This window comes from Bos indicus, chromosome 20, assembly GCF_029378745.1.
Source record: "Bos indicus isolate NIAB-ARS_2022 breed Sahiwal x Tharparkar chromosome 20, NIAB-ARS_B.indTharparkar_mat_pri_1.0, whole genome shotgun sequence".
In the NCBI taxonomy this organism is placed as follows: domain Eukaryota; kingdom Metazoa; phylum Chordata; class Mammalia; order Artiodactyla; family Bovidae; genus Bos; species Bos indicus.
In genome coordinates, this window is record NC_091779.1 from 23,143,928 (window position 1) to 23,169,759 (window position 25,832).

The 25,832-nt window shown below is 37.0% G+C and overlaps 1 protein-coding gene and 1 pseudogene across 2 annotated transcripts in view; both read left to right on the forward strand.

Annotated features, from left to right (window-relative positions):
• IL6ST (interleukin 6 cytokine family signal transducer) overlaps positions 1–23,567 on the forward strand; it is a 61,881-nt gene extending 38,314 nt beyond the window's left edge. For both annotated transcript variants that reach the window (XM_019982787.2, XM_070774662.1), the window contains exons 8-16: positions 4,601–4,683; positions 5,335–5,545; positions 6,112–6,294; positions 8,684–8,785; positions 8,972–9,118; positions 9,400–9,540; positions 14,356–14,452; positions 17,760–17,841; positions 18,770–23,567. In XM_019982787.2, the coding sequence (XP_019838346.2) occupies positions 4,601–4,683; positions 5,335–5,545; positions 6,112–6,294; positions 8,684–8,785; positions 8,972–9,118; positions 9,400–9,540; positions 14,356–14,452; positions 17,760–17,841; positions 18,770–19,507 (1,784 nt within the window). In that variant the 3' untranslated portion in view covers positions 19,508–23,567. The remainder of the gene's footprint in view (positions 1–4,600; positions 4,684–5,334; positions 5,546–6,111; positions 6,295–8,683; positions 8,786–8,971; positions 9,119–9,399; positions 9,541–14,355; positions 14,453–17,759; positions 17,842–18,769) is intronic.
• Positions 9,548–14,452, forward strand: LOC109574818 (GTP-binding nuclear protein Ran-like; annotated as a pseudogene).
• Positions 23,568–25,832: the final 2,265 nt, after the last annotated feature.

The following is a 25,832-nucleotide window of genomic DNA, read 5'->3' on the forward strand; positions in this document are numbered from 1 at the left end:
CAGGGTCCCCATAATCGAAGCACCTCTACACCCGGTCCTCACTGAGGCAGACCCAAGTCCTCCAAGGCAGCCTCAGGAGCAGACTCCTGTGGACGACTCATATTCAGAGGAAGGGATAAAACCACAGTTGAACTGTGGGGGCAGTGTGGCTAAGGAAGAGGATTGAAAACCTTTCACCTTTCCACCAGCTGTACAAGCTGCAGATTAAACCTACACAGTCAAGTAGGCAGACTCTGTGTGTACGGAATATATAAAAGGAGAATGAGAACTCCCACAATAGAAAATGCCTCACTCGGGCAGCTGTGGACATTGGAGGCAAGAACATTCAGGAATAGGGCCAGATTATAGAGTCTGAGCTGTCCCCACAGCAGGTCCAGAGACCAGCCGGATATTGGAGGGCATCCTAGGGAGGCAGAGGTGATTCATAGTGAGGGAAAGGATGCTGACAGTTGAGATCAGAGAAAAACATTTTTTATTATTCTGATTCATTCTGTAGTTGGTTCTGGATTTTTTTTTTTCCCCTATTGCTGTGGTGGTCCATTTTATTAACTCTAAGCTTTGGAGAACTTTTTTTTTAATCACACTTTATATTTCCTTTATATACTTCTACGTCTGTGTTGTCTTTTTGCAGTTTTATGGGTTTTTTTCTTTTAAAAATTGTTTTGCTTGTTTATTTTTCTTGTTGTTCTTTTCCTGGTATATTCTTTAATATATATAAACCTTTTTAAAAACATACTTCTATTTAACTTTGCTTTTCTATCTTTTGCCTTCCTTTTCTTTCACCCTGTTCATTAGTCTGTTTTGGTTTTCTTTTTTTGCTTTATTCCCCAGTTGGCAGTCTGCTTCGTCTTGTTTTCTGATTTGTGTTTTGTTTTTAATTGGTCGATACCATTGTTGCTTTCCTTTGTTCACCACCAGGTCACTCTCTTATATTTTCTTTTCTTTGGACTGTTCTGCGTGTGCGTGTGTGCACGCACCTTTGTCTTTGACATTTGTCTGATTTTGTATTTACTGTTTGGGATTCATTTTTTGTTTCTTGTTTTGTTTTCTGTTTTGTGTGTGTGTTGTGAAAGTGAAAGTCACTCAGTCATGTCCGACTCTGTGTGACCCCATGAAACTGTAGCCTGCCAGAGTCTTGTGTCCATAGGATTCTCCAGGAAAGAATACTGGAGTGGGTTGCCATGCTCTTCTCCAGGGGATCTTCCCGACCCAGGGATAGAACCTGGGTCTCCTACATTGAAGGCAAATTCTTTACCATCTGAGCCACCTGGGAAGCCCTGTGTTTGTTTCAGTCCTCTTTAATGCCATAATAAATGGCTTATGGAGTCTTGATTCCCTGGCCAGATATCAGGCCCTGAGCCTTTGGAGTGAGAGGGTTGCATCCAGGACCCTAGACTGCCAAAGAACTCCTGACCCCACGAAGTATTAATCCGTGAGAATTCCCATGAAGACTTCCACCTGTATCCAGGACCCAGCAGCACCCAGTACAGGATTCTTCACCCAAAGAACAAGCAAAACAAAAACAAACCCAGTCATCAGCAGACCAGCTTCCCACAGATACCCGAGAATACCACCTTACACAGCCCTGCCCATCAGAGGAAAAAAAATTCACCTCCTCCCCTCAGAAGGCAGGCACAAGTCCTTCCCAACATAAAGCATACCACTGGAACAACCTCACCCACAAAGGGCAGAAACCAAAAGGAAGAAGGAATACAACCCTAAAGGCTGGGAAAAGGAGACTCAAACACAGTTGTCATGACGGTATGGTACTGGCACAAAAACAGAAATACAGACTGATGAAAGAAGATAAAAAGCCTAGAGATAAACACACGCACCTATGGGCACCTTATCTTTGACAAAGGAGGCAAAGATGTACAATGGAGAAAAGATAGTCTCTTCAATAAGTGGTGCTGGGAAAACTAGACAACTACCTGAAAAAGAATGAAATTGGAACACTTCCTAACACCATACAGAAAAATAAACTCAGAATGAATTAAAGACCTAAATGTAAGACCAGAAACTATGAAACTCTTAGAGGAAAACATAGGCAAAACACTCTTTTAACATAAATCAAAGCAAGATCCTCTATGACCTACTTCCTTAAATAATGGAAATAAAAACAAGTGGGACCTAATTAAAAGTTTTTGTACAGCAAAAGAAACTAAAAACACGGCGAAAAGGCAGCCCTCAGAATGGGGGAAAATAATAGCAAATGAAACAACTGACAAAGGATTAATCTCAAAAATAACCAAGCAGCTCATGCAACTCAATACCAGGAAAACAACCCAATCAGAAAGTGGGCAGAAGACCTAAGCAGACATTTCACCAAAGACGTACAGATGGCTGATAAATACATGCAAAGATGCTTAACATCACTCATTATTAGAGGAATGCAAGTCAAAATTTAAAATTACAATGAGAAGTCACCTCATACCAGTCAGAATCGCCATCATCAAAAAAATCTACAAACAGTAAATGCTGGAGAGGGTGTGGAGAAAAGGGAACCCTCTTGCACTGTTGATGGGAATGCAAATTGATACAGCCCACTATGGAGGACAATATGGGGATTCCTTTAAAAACTAGGAATAAAACTACCGTATGACCCAACAATCCCATTACTGGCATATACCCTGAGAAGACTATTATTGAAAAAGACACATGTACCCCAGTGTTCATTGCAGCATGATTTACAGTAGCAAGGACATGGAAGCAACCTAGATGTCCATCGATGAATGGATAAAGAAGCTGTGGTACATGTATGCAATGGAATATTACTCGGCCATAAAAAGGAACACATTTGAGTCCGTTCTAATGAGGTGAATGAACCTAGAGCCTATTATACAGAATGAAATAAGTCAGAAAGAGAAAAATGTTGTATATTAACACATACATATGGAATCTAGAAAGATGGTACTGATGAATCTATCTGCAGGGCAGCAATGGAGATGCAGACATAAGAGAACAGACTTGTGGCCACCAGGGAGAAGGAGAGGGCTGGACGAATGGAGAGAGTAGCATGGAAATATATATGCTACCATGTAGAAAACAGATCACCAGTGGGGATTGGCTGAATGACTTAGGGAGTTTAAACCAGTGCTCTGTGACAATCCAGAGGAGTGGGATGGGGTGGGAGGTGGGAGCAAGGTACCAGAGGGAAAGGACGTGTGTACTTATGGCTGATTTATACAGATTGATACATGGCAGAAACCAACACAATATTATAAAGCAGTTAGCCTTTAATTGAAATAATCCTATGGAATACAGATTTTTTTCTAAACATTTTCTTGTCACGGTCACCCTCTTGAGGTGTCAGTGGCAGCGGCTATGACTTTGAAACCTTCCCTATCTCCTAAATCCCTTCACTTCCACAGAGCTCTGCCAAAGGTTTCATGAAAGTTATGTGAATTGAGAATGTCAAAGGCAGAAAATTAAAGTACCATTCTCCACCACAAATTTTCTCTTATTCTGAAAAATGCCAAGAAAGAAAGTAATCTACTCTTGCTGGTTTGGGAGTCAGATACCTTTGTCTTGGCTAGGTATTTTGAAACTGGTATTCTTGAAGAGTTTAAAAGTACGTTGATCAGTTTGGGGGAGTTCCTAAACTACTTTAAGATGTAGACAAAATATTGGGGTTCCTACTTGTGTGCATTTTCTGAAGAGATGGCACATAACCTTTGTCAAATCAAAAGAGATTTCCTGGTGTCCAAAAAGCTGTGAACAATTGGATTATGCATTTCTTCAAATTAGTGAAAGAAGCAAGAGTTTTTTTTTAACATCTGATATTAAAAAACATCACAGTTTTTTGACCATTTCTAGCCTCTAAAATTTCCTGTATAGCTTTGTGTTCTTTATTCTTCCGGGATACTGCACTGTACTCATGTATGTATCTGTTCAAAGCCCCTGTACCAGCAGGTTTTCCCCCAGCCTTCCTGGTGTGCCTTTCCTCTTTGTTTTGTCCAACTGTAGTTAACTTCTTCATGGTCAGCACAACACTGCTTATATTTTACTCAGATTGTTTTTTATTCTATTTAATGCCATATTTTGCAATTATAAAATTTTTGAATTTTTAAAACCTAATTAGCAATCAGATTTGATGTTTTGTAAAGTGCTTTTTCACATGGTTGGTGATTATTACAACAATTCTGTGAATTTATTTATATTATATTCCATTACATTGACTCCCACTATAAGGTAATAAACTTAATACTATGCTTACTCCATTTATTTTGTCTTATATCCTTAAATATATTCATTTAGGGATCGTACACATGTATTTAAATATATTTCAGTTTGACTTTTAGCAATAAGAAAGTGATGCATCTTTGGTTATTGCTTAGGATATATTTGTACCTTCACAGTTTTAAGATTACTAAAGAATTGCAATATAATCTAAATTGTCAAGCTATCACCCTGATTAAAGGTGTGAAGTCCAAGACATATGCTGAGGTGGGAAAATGCTGGTGTAAAGAAAGAAATAAAGACACCATATCATTGAAGGGCAAGAATATTAAAAATAAAGTAAGAGAATAATTTCTAGGATTTTAGCTTATCTTGTTATAATAGAAACTTTTATTTTAAAAATTTTATATCATTTCTTTAGGACCATCCAAGGCACCAAATTTCTGGTATAAGATAGAGCCGTCTCATGCTCACGGCACTAGATCTATACAACTCAAATGGAAGGTAAGAAAAAAATATTGACTGTATCCTTTTATCTCATATAAATATATTTTATATGGTATCATGGATGGGGCTTAATTTTTGGTATCAAATAGTATTTGATAACTTTAATAAAAATGCAAAGCTTTATGTATACTAAAAAAAAAAGGTTCATAAACTGCCAGTGATACCTCGTAGATATTTCAGCATCATTCTGTGAAAGTTCTATAAGGGGCCTGTGTTTTATCGAACTTTCCTCAGTGCCTCATAAAAAATAATTAACATTTGGGGTAGTCAGAATGTATGCTGGTAATAGGAAATAAAGTTGTTGTGCACTCCATAAATGGTCATGAGTGGATCATGCTAAAATAAGGTAGAAAGAAAAATATTCAGACTTAAAATAGTTTAGGCCAGCATACCATCAGTGAAGAATTGTATCAAGAACTAATAGCTAACAGAATGGTGCTACTTTCCCTCTTCGCTGAAGCCATGCTTTTACTCTTCATTCGATGTGAAGTAGTTTCCCTTTAGTAGTGAGTTCAAAGTAAGGTTGCCAGCCCCTTGCAATTAAATATTCAGAGATTTGACATAATAGAATTTGTGAACATGAAGAAAAACATTACCTTTATTCAAGATTTATGAAATATGTTTTAAAAGTAAATTGTTTTATTACAGACATTGCCTCCTTTTGAAGCTAATGGAAAAATTTTGGATTATGAAGTGACTCTCACAAAGTGGAAATCACATTCACAAAATTACACAGTTAAAGACACAAAACTGACAGTAAACCTCACAAATGATCGCTACGTAGCAACTCTGACAGCAAGAAATCTTGTTGGCAAATCAGACGCGTCTGTTTTAACTATCCCTGCCTGGGATTTTCAAGGTTTGTCCCTAAGATGGAGCCTCACTTACGAATGGTAAAGGGTAGTTAGGTATGGACAGGACTCCTGTAAAAACATCAGTATCCTAAGACTATGTTCTCAGTATCTATGGTGGTTAAATTTTTAGAAATCAATCAGCAGCCAAACTGTTCCATCATTTTGTGGTTCACTTAAACTTTGCACTAAGCTACTTAGTTCGTTTAAGCATTTTATGATTGTCTTTTTAAAAAAATATATTTTTTAGGTTTGAGGTACCTATTATATACATTTAACTTAAATATATTGTTTTTCTGTAACTTTATCTGGAGCTTTCAAAGAAGAAGAAAATGCAACTTATATACACAAAATACTTGCAGAATTTTGGGAAAGGAATTAACGTTTGAAAATAAATTGACTGTTTATAAATTAGTGCTTTTATTCATGTAAATACAGTTTAATCTTATGTGCTACGAAAACGTGATAGCAAGATAGATCACATGGTTATAAAAATGAATGTAAAATGTTGGAACTTCAGAGTTTTAAATGTTCATTTATCATATCAGTATTCATACTTTGTTTTTTTTTAAAGCTACTCACCCCATAACCGATCTTAAAGCATTTCCCAAAGATAACGTGCTTTGGGTAGAATGGACTGCTCCAAACGAATCTGTAAACAGATACATACTTGAGTGGTGTGTGTTATCTGATAAATCGCCCTGTATCCCAGACTGGCAACAAGAAGATGGTACTGTACATCGCACCTATTTAAGAGGTATATCTTGCTAGAAACACTTAAGTCGATGTCTTCTCTAGTTCTTTAGACAGATTTTTCTTGTACTTATTCTTTTCTGCTTTGTAGGCTTTGTGGTCCACTGAAAAGACTTCCAGTTTATCATTGTTACTTACTAGTTAACTCTTGTTTACTAGATTTGAGACTCTCAGCAAGTCACACTTATTAACCTCACTAAACTGCAGGGTCTGTCTATGGACTGCTACTGCTGCTAAGTCTCTTCAGTCGTGTCCGACTCTGTGCGACCCCATAGACGTAAGCCCACCAGGCTCCCCATCCCTGGGATTCTCCAGGCAAGAATACTGGAGTGGGTTGCCATTTCCTTCTCCAATGCTAAGCGGGGTTAATACTATCTTCTTGCAATACTCTCCTGTTGTTTTGATCATCAAAGGAATTCTCACAAAACTGTAAAGTAAGAAAAACACAAGGTAATCCAATCTCTGCTCCTAACTAGTATGTTCTCTATACCTGATTTAACTTCATCCTTTAATGAGAAAAATTTCCCTGAGCATATGGATGGCTTGTTAACTTTTTATAGCTGTTGAACAAGGGAAGCAGAATCAGAACTTAGATTTTCTTGTCTTTTAAACTGGAAGTACTGATGAAGGACAGAAAGTAAGTGCTCCAGTATGGATTGCTCTCATTGCAAGTTACTACTTTTCAAGTAGCTTTAAAGTGATAGAACAACTTTAAAAAGAAAACAAAGCACTCAGTTTGTATGTGTGTAAAGAGGATAACCATTAGAATTTAGCTACCATTTGCATTTAGTCACAGGAAAGGTGTTAAAAATATACTGTTTATATATAGCCATAAACAGCTTTATTCATAACATAGGCTGTTTGGCCCTCATTAACCCATTATTTTGAAGAAGGCAATGGCACCCCACTCCAGTACTCTTGCCTGGAAAATCCCATGAAACGGCGGAGCCTGGTAGGCTGCAGTCCATGGGGTCGCTAAGAGCCGGACACAACTGAGCGACTTCCCTTTCACTTTTCACTTTCACGCATTGGAGAAGGAAATGGCAACCCACTCCAGTGTTCTTGCCTGGAGAATCCCAGGGACGGGGGAGCCTGGTGGGCTTCCATCTGTGGGGTCGCACAGAGGCAGACACGACTGAAGCGACTTAGCAGCAGCAGCAGCAACCCATTATTTAACGTATAATTTTACTAATCCCACTTGTCTAGTTTATCAGTCTTGTCCAAGTAAAAGCAAAGTAGAGCTAGAGAGGAAATAGATTGCTAATAACTGGACCATGGATGGCATACATGCTCAGTCATGTCGGACTCTGCGACCTCCTGGACTGTAGCACACCAGGCTCCTCTATCCATGGAATTCTCCAGGGTGGGTTGCCATTTCCTCCTCCAGCTCTTCCCCACCCTGGGACTGAACCCCCATCTCTTGCATCTCCTGCACTGGCAGGCAGATTCTTTACCACTGGTGCCACCTGGGAAGCCCTAGCTGGACAGTAGCTGGACAATAGAGCAAAGGCTCTGGAGACCTTCAGTTTGTGCATGTATTCCCACAGAGCTCAGTAGGCCTGGTAAAACATCACTGTATAAGCAGAATATAAAAATTATCTTCCTGATAATATTGAATCATTAAGAAAATGACTCTGTTTATGAAGACAAAGAAGCATATATAACTTCATGAATAAACAGTTAAGGAAATGTAAGTTCCTGTTGAAGGTGTAAACTGCAGTTTATAAACAAAAATACATTTTTTTGTTGTTGTGTGCTAAAGACAGATTACTTTGTAAATTTGGAAAGATTATAAAGAAAGGAAGTATTTAAGATAATTTTTTCTTTTAAAATTCTGTTGTTGTGGGAAATAATACTTAATTCCCCAGTCACCAGTCCAACCACAGCCATTTGTGCTTTCCCTAGCTCTGATTAGTGACATCTTGCTCATAGGCAGTTCTCAATTAGGTAAAATGTACAACAATTGTCAAACTATAAGAAAGACCCATTTGATAAATCCTGAATATAAATGCAGTCATTTGTTACTTTTATTGACAGTATAAATATTTATTGCCAGTAAGTGAATAAAAATAACCTTTTATTTTCATAAATATTTACTCTGTTAAACTTGAATCTAGTACACAAAAGGCAATGTTTACTTAAAAAGTTGTAGTTTTAAAAGAAAGTTCAGTGGTAATCATTTCATAATGTAAGCAGATGTCCAATTATTATTTAGTATACCTGAAATTAACATTGTATATCAACTGTACTTCAATTTTAAAAACATAAATGAATAAATAAAAGAAAATTCAGTGGTCATGAAACTATAATGTAAAACTAAGCAATAGAGTTATTTTTTTTTTCATTATAAGGAAGAAAATCTTAATCTACTTAATCTACTATTCTTACTTTAGGAAACCTAGTAGAGAGCAAATGTTACTTGATAACAGTTACTCCAGTATATGATGATGGACCAGGAAGCCCCGAGCATATAAAGGCATACCTTAAACAAGCTGGTAAGTCCGGCCCTACTTTCTTTGAAAAACCATTGCATTTTGTACTGACAAAGACATTTTTGCTTTTTAAATAAGGGTATGTCTCATTATGTTCAAATAATTCCATGATAATGAAATTTTACCAAGTTCTAATGGTTTACTAAATTCTTATGCTTTTCAGTTAGTAAATACCTTATTCTGTTTCAGCACCTTCCAGAGGACCTACTGTTCGGACAAAAAAAGTGGGGAAAAATGAAGCTGTCTTAGAGTGGGACCACCTTCCTATTGATGTTCAGAATGGATTTATCAGAAATTATACTATATTTTATAGAACCGTCATTGGAAATGAAATCGGTAATAAAGCTATATCAGTTATTAAGAATCAGGTGTTTTTTCTTAGGCTTTTAAATACTAATTTAAGTCGTCTTGTGTTTTTTACATCTTAATGTAGCATTTTATGCTCAGAAAAGAGATACGTGAAAATATTCTTTATGGTTGCCTTCATGATCCTACTAAAAATACATTGTTTTCTAGTGAAATATGGTTTGATTCCTTTTTCGTACTCTCCCAATGTCAAATATAGGCCAAACCATGCAAGAGTAGTTGGTTAAAGTGCACTTACTGCTTTCTTCCAGCTGTGAATGTGGATTCTTCCCACACAGAATACACACTGTCCTCTTTGACTAGTGACACTCTGTACATGGTACGAATGGCAGCCTACACAGATGAAGGTGGAAAGGATGGTCCAGAATTCACTTTTACTACACCAAAGTTTGGTAAGGAATAATCATGCTTGAGTTTTCCTTTTTTCTCTTTTCTTTTAAAAATTTAATAACACTAAAAATGGGCTTAACTTACATGCTAAAATTTTGTTTAAAGTGCATCTTTGCTGCTAAGTCACTTGAGTCGTGTCCGACTCTGTGCAACCCCATAGTCGGCAGCCCACCAGGCTCCCCTGTCCCTGGGATTCTCCAGGCAAGAACACTGGAGTGGGTTGCCATTTCCTTTTCCAGTGCATGAAAGTGAAAAGTGAAAGGGAAGTCGCTCAGTTGTGTCTGACCCTCAGCGACCCCATGGACTGCAGCCTACCAGGCTCCTCCGCCCATGGGATTTTCCAGGCAAGAGTACTGGAGTGGGGTGCCATCGCCTTCTCTTTGGATTCATATAAATGATGTGTTCATAAAATTTTTGTTTTGTTGTTTGGTTATTTCTTTAAACTACAGAAAATTTTTTCCATACTTTGCTGTTGTTCCTTCAACTGCTTCTAATTTCACCTGTACTCTATAAATCCCAAAATAATTTGTTTATCTTTCTAAATGGGTTCATTTTTTTCACTGGCAAAACTTGGGTATGGTCTCACTTAGTCAGACAGGCATGGAGACGCTTCTGGAAGTAGCATCGCGTTGGCTGCCCAAGGAGAACCCCAAGTTCAAACCTGTATTGGTTGGTGATGGTGGTACTGGAAAAACTACATTCGTGAAACGTCATCTGACTGGTGAATTTGAGACGTATATAGCTACCTTGGGTGTTGAGGTCCATCATCTTGTGTTGCATACCAACAGAGGACTGATTAAGTTCAGTGTATGGGATATAGCTGGTCAGGAGAAATTTGGTGGACTGAGAGATGGCTATTATATACAGGGTCAGTGTGCCATTATAACGTTTGATGTAACATCAAGAGTTACTTACAAGAATGTGCCTAGCTGGCATAGAGATCTGGTATGTGTGTGTGAGAACATCCCAGTTGTGTGTGTGGCAACAAACTGGATATTAAGGACAGAAGGTTAAGGCAAAGTCAGTTGTCTTCCACCGAAAGAAGAATCTTCAGTACTATGACATTTCTGCCAAAAGTAACTACAACTTTGAAAAGCCCTTCCTCTGGCTTGCTAGATAATTGATCGGAGACACCAACTTGGAGTTTGTCACCATGCCTGCTCTTGCCCCGCCAGCGGTGGTCATGGACCCAGCCTTGGCAGCACAGTACAAGCGCGATTTAGAGGTTGCTCACGCGACTGCTCTCCCAGATGAAAGTGCTGACCTGTGAGAAAGTGAAGCTGGGCCCAGCGTCGGAAGTCTAGTTATATAGGCAGCTGTCCTGTAACGTCACTGGTGCAGCGTGTTTGCCACTTTATTACGTAGCTAAGCAGAACATGTGCTTAATCTTTGTTGCTGAAGGAGATGGATGGGCTTTGGAATGAATGTGGCTGTTTAAAAAAAAGCTTCATTTTTTGGACCTGCGTATTTAGGCGTTTTGGAACACAGTTGTTTCCTCCTTGAGTTTCAAATATAAGACTGCTGTAGTCACGTGACTATATTGAGAGGTGGAATCTTGTTTGTTACTGTCATTCCCACTCCTTTTTATTTAGAATCAGGATAAAGTTGTATTTCAACTATTTTAAAAAACTTGGGTATAGTCTCTTCTCTTGTTCTTCCTTTAATGGGCAGGTTGCCTGGAGAATTCCATGGACAGAGGAGCCTGGCGGGCTACAGTCCATGGCAAAGAGTTGGACACGACTGAGCACCTAACACACAGGCTGTAAAGACTAATCCATGCTTGCAGTCTCATTTCCGTACCTCCAGCTCAGTTTTTAACCTGCTGAAACCAGATTCCCACCCACCTACCACTCCACTGAAGCCTCTCTGCTGTCACACGTGGTAGACCTCTTATTCGTCCTGTCCAGTGCATGCTTTTTAGTCATCTTCTTTCCCTACACTTGCCAACATTTGATCCTTCCTATTGGCCTGTTCATCCTTGAAACAGTCTCTTCCCTTGGTTTATTTTTCTAATAGCACTCTCCTGAGTCTCCTCCTCGTGTGGTACTTTTTTCTTGGTCTCCTTTTCTGCTCTTTTAAATGTTCTGTATTCTCCACAGCTCTGTTCTTGGCACTGTTTTCTTATCTTCCATTTCAGAGTCCCTGTTTAAGACTTCAGCCACCCTCTCTGCTCTTCCCAAACAGGTTTCTTTGTTCCATGTTACAGCTCTTTGCCAAACCCAGAAGTTTAGGGTTAGTTGTAGTAAATGTCTTCATCTCTTTTTTTCACTTACATAAACTAAAGTTCAGTTGCACATGCTTTCAAATACTGCTTGTGCATGCCCTTTTATAATCTCTTTCTTTGACCCTAAACTTCATTTTCCCCACCTTTATGTCTTTTCCCAGTACATTCCCCTATACCTTTTCTTGTTCTGGCTATTCCTGTGGCCTCCCTCGGAGAAAGCAATGGCACCCCACTCCAGTACTCTTGCCTGGAAAATCCCATGGACGGAAGAGCCTGGTGGACTGCAGTCCATGGGGTCACTTAGAATCAGACACGACTGAGCGACTTCCCTTTCACTTTTCACTTTCATGCATTGGAGAAGGAAATGGCAACCCACTCCAATGTTCTTGCTTGGCGAATCCCAGGGATGGCGGAGCCTGGTGGGCTGCCGTCTATGGGGTTGCACAGAGTCGGACACGACTGAAGTGACTTAGCAGCAGCAGCAGTGGCCTCCTACAGCAGACTTAAAATGCATTCTTTCCTGTAACTACTACATTTTGAATCATTATTAAATTACCTTATTTTATTGTAATTGTTTTTGTCATATCCAAGCACCAACACAGTGAATGATAAATAGTAAGCTCCATATTCCTTGTTGGTTGAATGTTTGCTGCATGAGCAGGTAAGTGGATAAGTGACTACTACATAAGATAGATATTGAAAGATCCTGAGCTTTTCTGTGATGGCCAATAATGAATATAGTCTATGGGATAAGATTTGTGGTGACATGGTTGTAGAATATATATGTAACAAATATAGGTTTCCACCTCTAACCAGAAGTTGAGCATTCCTCTGAAACCTTTTATAAGCCAAAATGGTTTAGAGCAGAGTATCTCTCACCTTTTGCAAGTTTGCATTATGCCACTTCATTTTCATGAAAGACCTACATTAAATACAGTAACAAGCTTTTTTTATAAATTTATTTTTGTTAGCAAAAACAATGTAATTTATGAAAAACGCTTTTTAGTATATTAGTGTAAGTCTTTTGTGAAAGTGAAGTGGTAAAATGGGAACTTTCTTAAAGTGGGGGCATACCTGTAATATTTGAAATAAAACTTTGTGCCATGATCTTTAGAAAAATAAAAGTAATTAACTTTAAAAATGTATGCTGTTAACAAAAGTAGTGTTCATTATAAGGAATTTAGACAATAAAGTAAAATACAAAGACGAAGAAAAATCACTCCTAATCCCTCATCCAAAATAATCTTTTAACATATTTATATATCCTCCTAGTCTTTTCTATGCATACATTTTTTCCCAAAACTGAGATCATACTTAATATTGCTTCATCCACTTTTCCCTCTGACCTATTGTTTTATGGATCCATTATACCTACTTCACATGGCTTTGACTTTGCCCTCAAGGACCATATAGCTTAGTTGAAGAAATAAAGTATAAGTAAACAATACAGAGAGCCATTTGAGCCATGCTGCTAGTAAATAGAGCAAGAATTTAAAGATACTGGTAGTTGGAAGTTTCACCTTCAAAGATTTTTGTGGAGAAGACAGCACTTGAGCTTTGAAGTTAAGATGTGGACAGATAGGAAGAAGGAGGCATCCTGGAGCACCGTGAGCGAAAGGCCCAAGGCGTGGCAGCTGAGAAGGAAGTTCAGCACCAGTAAAGGACAGGTCTGCCTGGATTTGATGTGTCGTGTGCATGAGAATCTTCACATTCAGGAGTTAATATTCTCCAACCTATAGTTTATTCCTCTGATTGCTCAGTTCCTGTTATGCTTCACAGAATGTAAAGTTACTTACAAAGGGATATGTGTGGTGGGAACGTAAGACTGAGTAATGTGTAGCTGTCCTACTACTTGGATACATTTCTCCTGTAAAAGACTAATTGAAGGAGGGTTGGAGGAGTTTACCAGAAACAACCAAATCATTAAAAAATCTCTAATATAAATTCTCCCAATTAGCGGTTCATTTGATTACTAAGCTCTCTTTCAGATTCAAAGAGGGTATTTAGGAATCTGAGGCTTGCTGCTTTTTAGATGATGATATTCTTACTTCTGCCACTCCTTGTGCCTGTTAAGGTTCTCCTTAAATTCTTACCCTATATCAGTAAATAACAATTAAAAATTTTACCTGAATTTTACATTTTTATTCCTTATAGAAAGTTACATTTGTAGTTCAGTTGTTGAAATCATTTAGAGCTTTTCCAATTTTGCTCCTAGAACTCAAAAGTAAGTTTTGCTAAGATTCTGCTGAGTGCAGATGATAAATGTAATAAATAGTTAAGTTTGAAAACTCTTACCAGGTATATTATTTATCCAATAAACTGAACTAATCCATTTATTCCCCCAGCCAACTTCTATTTTATGTATACTTTGTGGTCAGGTTACCATGACCTAAGGCATAAGCAACTAGGGTATGATTTACCAAGGGAGAGGGGTGGGGAGAGAGAAACACCTGTAAGTTTGAAAAGGTTGTAAAAAGAAAAAAAAGGATGGTATTTCATCTTTTCAACAGTAATCTGGTTGGAAAGTTGCATTATTTGTCCGTAGCATATGTGTCAACAATTATTTTCCTTCTTTCCACTTTTTGTTTTTTAGCTCAAGGAGAAATTGAAGCTATTGTTGTACCTGTTTGCTTAGCATTCCTATTGACAACCCTTTTGGGAGTTTTATTCTGCTTTAATAAGCGAGACCTGTAAGTACCCTTGTTCATATTTTTGCATTTTCCCCCACTTCTGTTGACCTATAATTTACATTAAGTGAAATTCATCCATTTGAAGTGAACAGTTTGATGAATTTTTGTAGCTGTATGTAGATATTTAACTACCACCACACTTAGGATGGAGAACATTTCCATCACCCTGGAAACTTCCTCTTTCTGTTTTGTAGTCTGTCCTCTCCCTTAGCCCCTGGCCCCAGCAGTCAACCATGTGTGGTCGTATTTTTGCCTTTTCTAGGATTTCACATATATAGGAATCAAGTAGCATGTAATTTTTTGTGTATGATGTCTTTCACTTGACTTTTTTGAGATTTATCCATATTGTTGCATATACTAATATTTTTCTTCTTTTTATTCCTGAATAGTATTCTATAGTATGGAAAGATCAAAATTTGTTAACCCATACATCTGTTATGAAAATTTAAGTTGTTTCTTTGATTTTTGGCTGTTATGAGCATTCACATACATATCTTTGTGTAGGCATAGATTATCATTTATCTTGAGTCAATATTTAGCAGTGGGATTGCTGGATCATATAATCCAGGATTACTGGATGCATATTTAACTTTGTAAGAAACTGTCAAACTGTTTTTCAAAGTGGCCATATCATCTTGTATTCCCACCAGCAATGTGAAAAGTTCCATTTGCTCGATATCATCCCCAGTTCTTGGTACTGTCAAGGTTTTTAATTTTAACCATTCTTTCTCAGGGGTTTATAGTGCTATCTCAGTGTGACTGTAACTTCTGTTTCCCTGAGGACTAGTAATAGATATTTTCATGTGCTACCTTACATCTTCTTTTGTGATATGTCTTGAAATCTTCTGCCCATTTTTAAATTGGGTGATTTGTTCATATTGTGCTTTAAGAGTTCTTTATATATCTTGTTACAAACTTTTTGTCACAAATGTTTTGCAAATTCTGGACTGTGGCTTGCCTTTTTGGTTTCTTAACTGTGACTTCAGAAAAGCAAAAGTGTTTAATTTTGATCAAGTCCATTTTGTTAGGGTTTTTATTTTTTAATGGTTGTTGATTTTATGTCCTTTTTATGAAATCTTTGCTTAACCAAGTGTCACAAATATGTTCTCCTATGTTTTCCTCTAGAAATTTAATGATTTTAACCCTATGCTGTGATCTTTTTAGAATAAATTTCTGTGCATGGTGTGAAGTCAGAGTCAAAGAATTTTTTCCATGGATATCTAGTCATTCCAGCATTATTTATTAAAAAGACTGTCTTTTCCTGTTGAATTGTCTTCAGCCTGTACCAAAATCAATTATTCTTATAAGTCTAGATCTATTTGTGGACTCTTAACCCTGTTCCTTTGTTATATATGTCTATATGTCTGTTGGTGCTGATACCACATGGTCTTGATTTATTATAGCTCTGCAATAAGACTGGGTGGCAGAATTCCTCCAGTTTTTTTTTTTTTTTCCCAAAATTATTTTTTTCTAGCTTCTTTGCCTTTTCATATAAAATTATCAGCTTATAAATTTCCTTTAAAAATCTGTTAGAATTTTTAGTGGAATTTTATTGAATCTCTACATCAGTTTAGGGGGAAATGCAGTGTGAACATGAGTTCAAATGTTCATGAGTCACATACATCTTTCAGTACATGAACATGGTACATTTCTTGTTTCCTTTTGCAATGTTTCTCAGTCTTCAGGCTGTGTTAAATTTATTCCTTCCTAACTTTTTTTTATGCTATTATAAATGGAATTTACATGTTTTTATTTTCTAGTTGTTCATTGCTGGTATATTGAAAATTGATCCTTTTAAGCATATTAATCTTATATACTGAGATCTTGATAAATTAATTTATTGTAGTCACTTTTTAGATTCCATAGGACTTTCTGCATATACAGTCATGCTGCCTGCAAGTAAAGATGGTTATTCCAGTCTTTATACTTTTAGTTATTTTTCTTATTCTACTGGCTAAGACCTTCAGTAAGTACAATGTTGAATAGAAGTGTTAAGAGCCAGCATATTCCCATTCTTCCCAATCTTAGGGGAAAGAGCATTCACTCTTAACACTATTGCATGTTATATTAGCTCTAAGTTGAGGAAGTTCTTATATTTCTGTTTTGCTAAGAGTTTTTGTCATGAATGGGTATTTAATTCTGTCAAATGCTTTTTCTGCATCTGTCGAGATGAGCTTATGATTTTTTTTTCCTTTTATAAATATGGTGAATTTTATCATTGATTTTCAGATGTTATATCTTGCATTCCTTGGAATTTGCCGGATTCGGTGTGTTAACAGTTTTTGTATTTTTATGTTAAAAAGTGGCATTGACTTGTCCTTTTTTTGTGGTGTCATTGTTTAATTTTGGATTCAGGGTAATACTGATTATCTCATCAAATGAATGCCCTCTTAATTAGTACATATTACCTCAATTTTCTGGGAGAGTTTGTGTAGGGTTTGTATTATTTCCTCTTTAAATGTCTAATGGAATTCACAAGTGAAGCTGTCTGGGGCTGCTCTTTTCTTTGTAGGGAGATTTTTAATTACAAATTGAATTTCTTATAAGTATAGGGCTATTGACGTTTTCTTTTCCAGTCTGTTTCAGTAATTGGTGACTTTCAAGGAATTCTTTTTTTTTGGTTAGTCAATTTATTTAGGTTGTTAACTCTATTGCTTTTTCTGTTATGTCCAGATTTCATAGTTGTTCCTGCTGGACAATCTGTTAGGATCTTACTACCCATCTTTATTTTTTATTTGAACTTATTCTCAAGATGACTCATTTCCTGTGTACTTATATACACTTGTGAACGTCTAATGTTGTGCTCGGGACTATATTAAACATATTTAAATAGGTTTTTGATGAAGGATATCTTGAATTAATTATTTTTCTGTTAGCCTTTTCTTCCTTGTGAAAAATCATATTATTTTATCTTATACCGGTGTGATAATTTATCATTGTCGGAATTATTTTGGTTGGAAATTGAACATTTTGGGGGTTTTGTTTTGCAGAGAAGGTGTGCCACAATGTTTTGTACCCCTGGCTAAAGTTTTTAAGTGGTTTTTATTGCAGAATTTGATTTCAGAGATTTTAAAAAATTGAATACTGATTACCAGCTTTAGTCATAAACAGTTTTTCTTTAAGGATAAAGATTCAGATCCTTATGCATTTTTAAATAGTATTTTATTCTATTGGTTACAAGAAAAATGTTTTTGTTAGCTTTGGAGTACAGTAGGTATTTTTTGTTTAGTTGGTTTTATTCTTAAGATTTAAATGATCACGTTTATTACAAGCGGTTCTCCATAAGCAGTATTTCTTTCCTCTCCAGAATTAAAAAACACATCTGGCCTAATGTTCCAGATCCTTCAAAGAGTCATATTGCCCAGTGGTCACCTCACACACCTCCAAGGGTAAGATAAAATGTTTCTGACTACTTAGAATACACGCACATATTGGGATATATTTGTAGAGTTTAAGCAAAAAATAATCGGGCTGAATTGAAAAGTAAATGAAAATAAAATAGTACATAAATTAGAATTTTAGTCAAAATTAAAAATAGTACTTGCATATTCTAGGAGTTTATTATCACCATAGCATATTTGTCTTTATATTCCTAATTCTATTTAGTATACATTAAAAATATTTTGACTGAACTTGTAAGTTGAAAGCCTAGTGTTTTAATACAGCTATGTTAAGCATTTTAGATTGTATATTAAAATCAAATTTAAAGGCTGTGATTTTAATATGATTAAATGACTTCTGGAAGCCTATAATAAATTTCTTAAATTTCCTTAAAGGGAAGATTATTTGTATTTTTTACTTCTGACAGTCCTTCATAACCTATGAAACTTGAGTTTGATTTTTCTTAACGTTTTCTTCATTCTTCTATCCAGTTAATCCTAGGCTGCCTAGACTAGGAATGAAATATTACTTCTGGACTTTTGTTACTGTTGTTCAGTCCCTAAGTCGTATCCGACTCTCTGCGACCCCATGGACTGCAGCATACTAGGCTTCCCTGTCCTTCACTATCTCCTGGGGTTTGCTCAAATTTATGTCCATTGAGTTGGTTAGTTCATAAAAACGTAACACCCCAACAATATTGATTTGGAATTCTGAGGAAATACAGTCTAATTCTTACCTTCTAGACAAATTTCACAAAATCCATGATTCAAGTAGTTAGCAGTGACTTAGTGATATAGATTATCTTTGCACTATTAAGTTACTGAGAAGTTTCAGAGATGCATTTTGTGACTTTAACTAATATGTTAGATATAATTATTTCAGATTTTCTAAATGAATGTGTACCATAGGTAATAATTCATTTTCTGTCTTTCTTAGCATTTTAATTCAAAAGATCAAATGTATCCAGATGGCAATTTCACTGATGTAAGTGTTGTGGAAATAGAAGCAAATGACAAAAAGCCTTTCCCAGAGGATCTAAAGTCTTTGGACCTATTCAAGAAAGAAAAAGTTAATACTGAAGGACACAGTAGTGGTATTGGAGGGTCTTCATGCATGTCATCTTCTAGGCCAAGCATTTCCAGCAGTGATGAAAATGAATCTGCACAGAACACTTCAAGCACTGTCCAATATTCCACAGTGGTTCACAGTGGCTATAGACACCAGGTACCATCAGTCCAAGTCTTCTCAAGATCTGAGTCCACCCAGCCCTTGTTAGATTCTGAAGAACGGCCAGAAGATTTACAGCTGGTAGATAATGTAGATGGCAGTGATGGCATTCTGCCCAGGCAGCGGTATTTCAAGCAAAACTGCAGTCAACATGAAACCAGTCCAGATATTTCGCATTTTGAAAGGTCACAGCAAGTTTCCTCAGTCAATGAAGAAGATTTTGTTAGACTTAAACAGCAGCAGATTTCAGATCATATTTCACAACCCTATGGATCTGGGAAAATGAAAATGTTTCAGGAAGTTCCTGCAGTGGATGCTTTTGGTCCAGGCATTGAGGGACAAGTAGAGAGATTTGAAACAGTTGGGATGGAGGATGCAGTTGATGAAGGAATGCCTAAAAGTTACTTACCACAGACTGTGAGACGAGGTGGCTACATGCCTCAGTGAAAGACAGTTCCTGTTACATCTTCAGAAGTACCTGTAAAGTAAAGCTAAAAATACTTTATCTGTGATTTCAGATCTTCACTCGCTGAAGATGGTCATTTGCCCTTAAGGACAAGAATGTACTGTCCTGCCACATGGGCTTTTTCCATCCCAGTATATCTGGGATTCAATTTTAAGCACTACATAAACTGACTTCATCCTCTGAATAGCTGACTGACTTTGTGCTGTTTCAGGATGTTTGCACTGAAGAAAAACAAAGCTTATCTAAAATTTATAAAGTGAAACTTTTTGTTTTGCTGTCTAGAAAACAGAGGGTATTTAAATTAAAGCTAGTCCTAAACAGCTATACTGATTTTAATGAGAATAGTCATTGAATATCAAATCTTAGGGAGAGAATTAACAAAAATTAGAGGAGCAAGGTCTTAGACTCTCTACTTTAGCTGACAACATAATTTAAAAAGAATCCAGATGATGCAGCTAATACGAGCCCAGCTTTTGTTGTCTGCCAGAAAAAATTCAGGTCATTTATAATCATACCAACAAGTAAAATATTAGTCCTCTTCCATTGGTAGTGACACTGCCAGTTGCTGGAGAAAAGGAATTCTGTTTTAACACAGCAAACTAAAAATATCAATTTTTGAATATTAGACAATCAATAATTAAGGAAGTTTTCAAACATTTGCTTTCTATTGTTATTGACAGCCTTTGAAGATAACACATCACAAACTCAGCAGAGTGTCTGGATAAGAGCTAGGAATGAATATGACAAACTATCTCAAACATTCTATACCTGTATATAAACTTTATTGACCCTTCTTTTTAAGACATCAGAGAATTTGGTTGATTAAGCACTTTATACAATATATCTTCACCTTAAAATGTGTTTTGACTTAATACACTGTTTTTCAGTAGGCCAAGATTGAGTTTGTTTTTTTCCCTAGTAGGTATCTAAAGCAGACTAATAAGTTATAGGACTTGGGCGATACTCACCAAAACAAAACACCACCCCCAAAATGTACATATTGATCTTAGTAAGTATCACAGTTAGCAAATACCCTTATTGTAGAGGCACTTAATGAAGAGATAGTATTTAATGTCTGCCAGTCCTGAGGTAGGTGGAACTTAGTTCCACACGATGATTTAGGAATATTTTAAACCTCTTCCCATTATGTTCTGTTCTTCAGGGGGAAAGTGATTGAGCCTCCAGAGTTTAGTGCTAAACTCACTTTCACATTCATGTTATCCTCTACCCACCACCTTTGACAAGGAGGCAGGGCTAAAACCAGGGGCTGAGTAAGAAGAAATAGATCATGTATTGACTACTGCTATCAAGTAAGTTTGTTTCTCTGCCATATTTAAGATACAGAAGCCAGGGCAACTGAAAATATTTGCAGAGGTTATTGAAGAATAAAAGGTTGAGGAAATTTAGTGCACATTTACAGATGAGATGTGAGTCTACTCATTACTCTCTCATCAGTATTGTTCACAGTGGATTTCCTGTTATGCTTTATCCTTTGTATTCTTGCCTAACACTTCACAGAGTTCTTTCACATATATGCTCTTTGTGAGACAGAGCAGATGCTATATTCTGATATATCCAGTTCTTCTTTAGGCAAAACCAACAAGAGATTGGTAGACTGTCAGAATTATGAGGAAAAGTAGGGACAGACCCCAAACTCACACTCTACAAGGTAATAGCACCACCACCATCTAAGTTGGCCATCAAAGGCTGGTCCCTGTCAGGAAAGGATTGGTCTTGCTAAATGTCAACAAATTTATATCTACTACATTTTTTTTATTTCCTCAAAATAAGTAGTCATGTTGTTATAACCATGTTTAGCTCTGACCTTCCTCCTAACAAATAGCAGTGTTGTGAAGAACATTTTAGTGTAATGATTATACATAGCGGGAGGGAAGTTATAAAATGTGAACTCACGATCTAAAGGAATGAGAACAGTTATTTAAGAAAGGACATCATTATAAGTAGATTTGATGTTGAAACTTAACATACAACATGGTGCAGTGAGTGAATGCCCTCTAACCACAAAAGCACTTTAGGCATATTAAATGGATGTTTGGATACTGTGCAAAAATTCATTCAGGAAATATTTATATACGTCTTTGCCCCAAAAGAGAAAAGCAGTCATGAAACTTGATCTAAGTACAAAATTACTTTCATAAGGCATGTTGTAGAAGAATCTGTTTTGATACATGTGAATTATACTTTAGGTCGGCAGAGAAATTAGGTTAATTTATGTGAAAATTAGACTGTGTTTAAGATAGTGGGTTTATTACTCATTAAATATCTAGTATCCAAAAGTTTGATGCAGTTACCCTCTTGTAAGATTAAAATAATAATCAAGAATATGTTACATTTGTTGTTACTGTAATTTGATTATTCATTACTGGTGTCTTTGATATCTTACCCTCATCCTTCATAAAGGCACGATGCTAAATAACTCTTGGAAAACTATCAGATTTCAAACCTACTAAAACCTTACAGTTTAATCCTTTTTTTAACATGGATCATTCATCGCTGGGGAATATACCCAACACATGAGCAGAAACAGGGAAAAGGCAGAGTCATTCACGTGTGTTGTGTTCACGTGTGCTCTTCACCTAGTTGTTCAAGTTCAGCCTTTTTCTTTGATGAGAGATTTTTTTTTTAACATGTGAAGTCATCCAGTGACCCTAGTTTATTGTGAAAACATTTATTTATGAAAATTCACATTGGAAGTAGAACATCTAAAATAGCTCTATAAATATCAATCAAACAAGTTTTAAAAAGATGTCTTTTTTCTGCTCACATAGTTAAGTAGTTAAATAATCATGACATAAATTTAGAAGTAGAATAATTATATAGTAGCATTCCCTAAAATATTTCTGTTAACTGGCATGTATTGACTAACTATAAATCAAGTAGGAAAGCTCTTCCTCTATTCCATTATATTCCACATCAATCTCTTCCTCTGGTGTCAAGAACAAATTTCTGTACCTTACACTTCTGTTTGTTGAGATGGGTAAAATGTCAACATAATAAGCTACATAAAACTTAAAAGTTCAGTTGTTTAAAAATATTGGGATAACTTTGTTGTAGGTTGTGTTTGATTCTGTTGCCCTCTAAGATTACTTTAAAAAGTTTTTTGCACTTTTTTTGTAAACTAAAAGAATATGAAGCCATACAATGGCAATATATTAGGTTTAAGAAATTTTAAACCAGCAAACTTAACAGCCTAGTTCTTTAGACTGGTCCTTGATAGCAGTTCCTTTCAGGCTATTTATAAGCAGAATTTAGATGCAAGTCAAAACTTTCCAAATCCAAATACTGATCTTTGGAGTTAATCTATTTTTTTTTCATTGTATATTCTACTTGTATGTGTATTCACATGATATTCTAATATACATTGCATTAAAAATGAAAAGGTGGCTCTGGATGAGCCCATTTGTTACATATTTGTTCCTAAATTTTTAAAGGCTTTTTGTAGTTAAAGCAGGTTAGTTTAACTTAATTACCCAGTTCTTTACACTTCATAGATCATGATGAAAGTGCATTTGAGGCCAATAGTGGTAGATGTTACAGACCTTTTATCCCTTAAACATAAGCTTTGACAATGATAACTACATATTTCAAATGCTATTACATGAATATCAAAATGTGACATGTCAGAAATAAAGGGATAATTTAAAGGTGGATATTTGACATTTCTTTAGTCTTAGTATATATATATATGTTGAATAGTATACTCTAAAAATAAGTGTGCAATTTGCTAGTACTGCAGTACAGTGGTTAGCATTAGGTATGTCTCCTCTTTATACCTGGCTATGTCCCATTTAATTATAAGTGCAATCCTTTCAAGTTCACTTGCTCTTTTACCTTGACCTACTCTAACTTCATATAGAAGGCTTGTCTAGAAAGAGTAGTGTGTATTTTTACTTTTGCAGAATGAATTGCATGTGCAAATCGTAACCACAGCTATTGTTTTTATGTTGACATAATTAAATGTTCTCTCATATATCAGCTCTAATCCTTTAAGTAAATGTAATAAATTCTTCCTCAAATGTTTTCTGGGTGTGGTCACTACCATTTGACGTCATTACACATAATATTTAAGGTAATTTTATCATTATTGGTCTTGAGGCTTTGTGTAAGCTTGGTGCTTTTGGAGAGTTCTGTGGCTTCTGAATTCCTCATTTAACATAATGGGTCAGGATTTAGAAGAAAATCAATACCCTACCTCAGCCTTAATAAATACAGAATAGACTTGGAGATGGCAAATTCATTTATGAGTTTTCTGGATTTACAAGATGATTTCTAGAATCCCAGCATCTCACCCCTCGTTGGATATTTTTCAGCGGGTTGCCCGTGGAAAGTACAGGTGCTGTGCTGCCTTGTGGCCTGCGTGTGCCCACACCCTCCTGGAGTCTTGTCACTGAGGCGTGAAGCCGATTGATCCAGCCCCACCACCGCTCCCCTGAGCTTGTTGGGTATGGTGTATAAAAGTACTACTTCCACCTAGAAGGAAATCTGAACTACTAGATTTCTGTAACTTCACATTGTGGTTTTATCTAAATATGCAGGGAGTGAAAAATCCACACACAAATTAACTTCATCCTTTCATACATATACTAGAGGTTGTAGAAATAGCATCTCAGCCTGGGGCTATGTGTTTGTGTAAATCTTTGGTTAGGTCTCTTACAGGCTCTTACAGCATGACTTCTTTGTGATACTGCTTGTCTTATCCTAATTTATATTACGGGTCCAGTCCATCCTACTGCCAAAAAGGCATTCAGTTTTCCTGGCCCAGAGACAATTTTAACTTCTGGTTTAAATTTTATTCTTCTTAATATACAATCTTCCTTCACTGCTTTCAAAATACAAACAAGAATAGTACAAACTGTGCTCTTAAATACATGTTTGCATTGCACGTGTGCTCAGTCATGTCCAATACTTTGCGACCCTGTGGACTGTAGCCCTCGGGGCTCCTCTGTCCATGGGGATTCTCCAGACGAGAATACGAGAGTGGGTATCCATTCCCTTTTCCAGGGCATCTTCCTAACCCAGAGGTCGAACCCATGTCTCCTGCGTTGTTGGCAGATTCTTTAACCAAGTGAGCCTCCTGGGAAGCCCACATACATGTTCCATTGATGAGTCGCTAAGTCGTTTTCCACCTCTGCAACCCCATGTACTGCAGCACACCAGGCTTCCCTGTCCTTTACATCTCCTAGAGTTTGCTTAAACTCAAGTTCATTGAGTCGGTGATGCCATCCAACCATCTCATCCTTTGTCACCCGCTTCTGCCATCAGTCTTTTCCAGCATTAGGGTCTTTTCCATGTTTCAGTTCAGTTCAGTCGCTCAGTCGTGTCCGACTCTGCGACCCCATGAATCGCGGTACGCCAGGCCTCCCTGTCCATCACCAACTCCCGGAGTCCACCCAAACCCATGTCCGTTGTGTCGGCAATGCCATCCAACCACCTCATCCTCTATCTTCCCCTTCTCCTCCTGCCCTCAATCTTTCCCAGCATCGGGGTCTTTTCAAATGAGTCAGCTCTTCACATCAGGTGGCCAAAGTATTGGAGTTTCAGCTTCAGCATGAGTCCCTCCAATGAACACCCAGGACTGATCCATCCTTTAGGATGGATTGGTTGGATCTTGCAGTCCAAGGGACTCTCAAGAGTCTTCTAACACACCACAGTTCAAAAGCATCAATTCTTTGGCACTCAGCTTTCTTCACAGTCCAATTGTCACATCCATACATGACCACTGGAAAAACCATACCCTTGACTAGACGGACCTTTGTTGGCAAAGTCATGTCTCTACTTTTTAACATGCTGTCTAGGTTGGTCAAAACTTTCCTTCCAAGGAGCAAGCGTCTTTTAATTTCATGGCTGCAGTCACCATCCACAGTGATTTTGGAGTTCAGAAAAATAGTCAGCCACTGTTTCCACTGTTGCCCATCTATTTGCCATGAAGTAATGGGATTGGATGCCATGATCTTAGTTTTCTGAATGTTGAGCTTCAAGCCAACTTTTTCACTCTCTTCTTTCACTTTCATAGAGGCTCTTTAGTTCTTCACTTTCTGCCATAAGGGTGGTGTCATCTGCATATCTGAGGTTATTGATATTTCTCCCGGCAGTCTTGATTGCAGCTTTTGCTTCTTCCAGCCCAGCATTTCTCATGATGTACTCTGCATATAAGTTAAATAAGCAGGGTGACAATATACAGCCTTGACGTACTCCTTTTCCCATTTGGAACCAGTCTCTTGTTCCATGTCCAGTTCTAACTGTTGCTTCCTGACCTGTATACAGGTTTCTCAAGAGGCAGGTCAG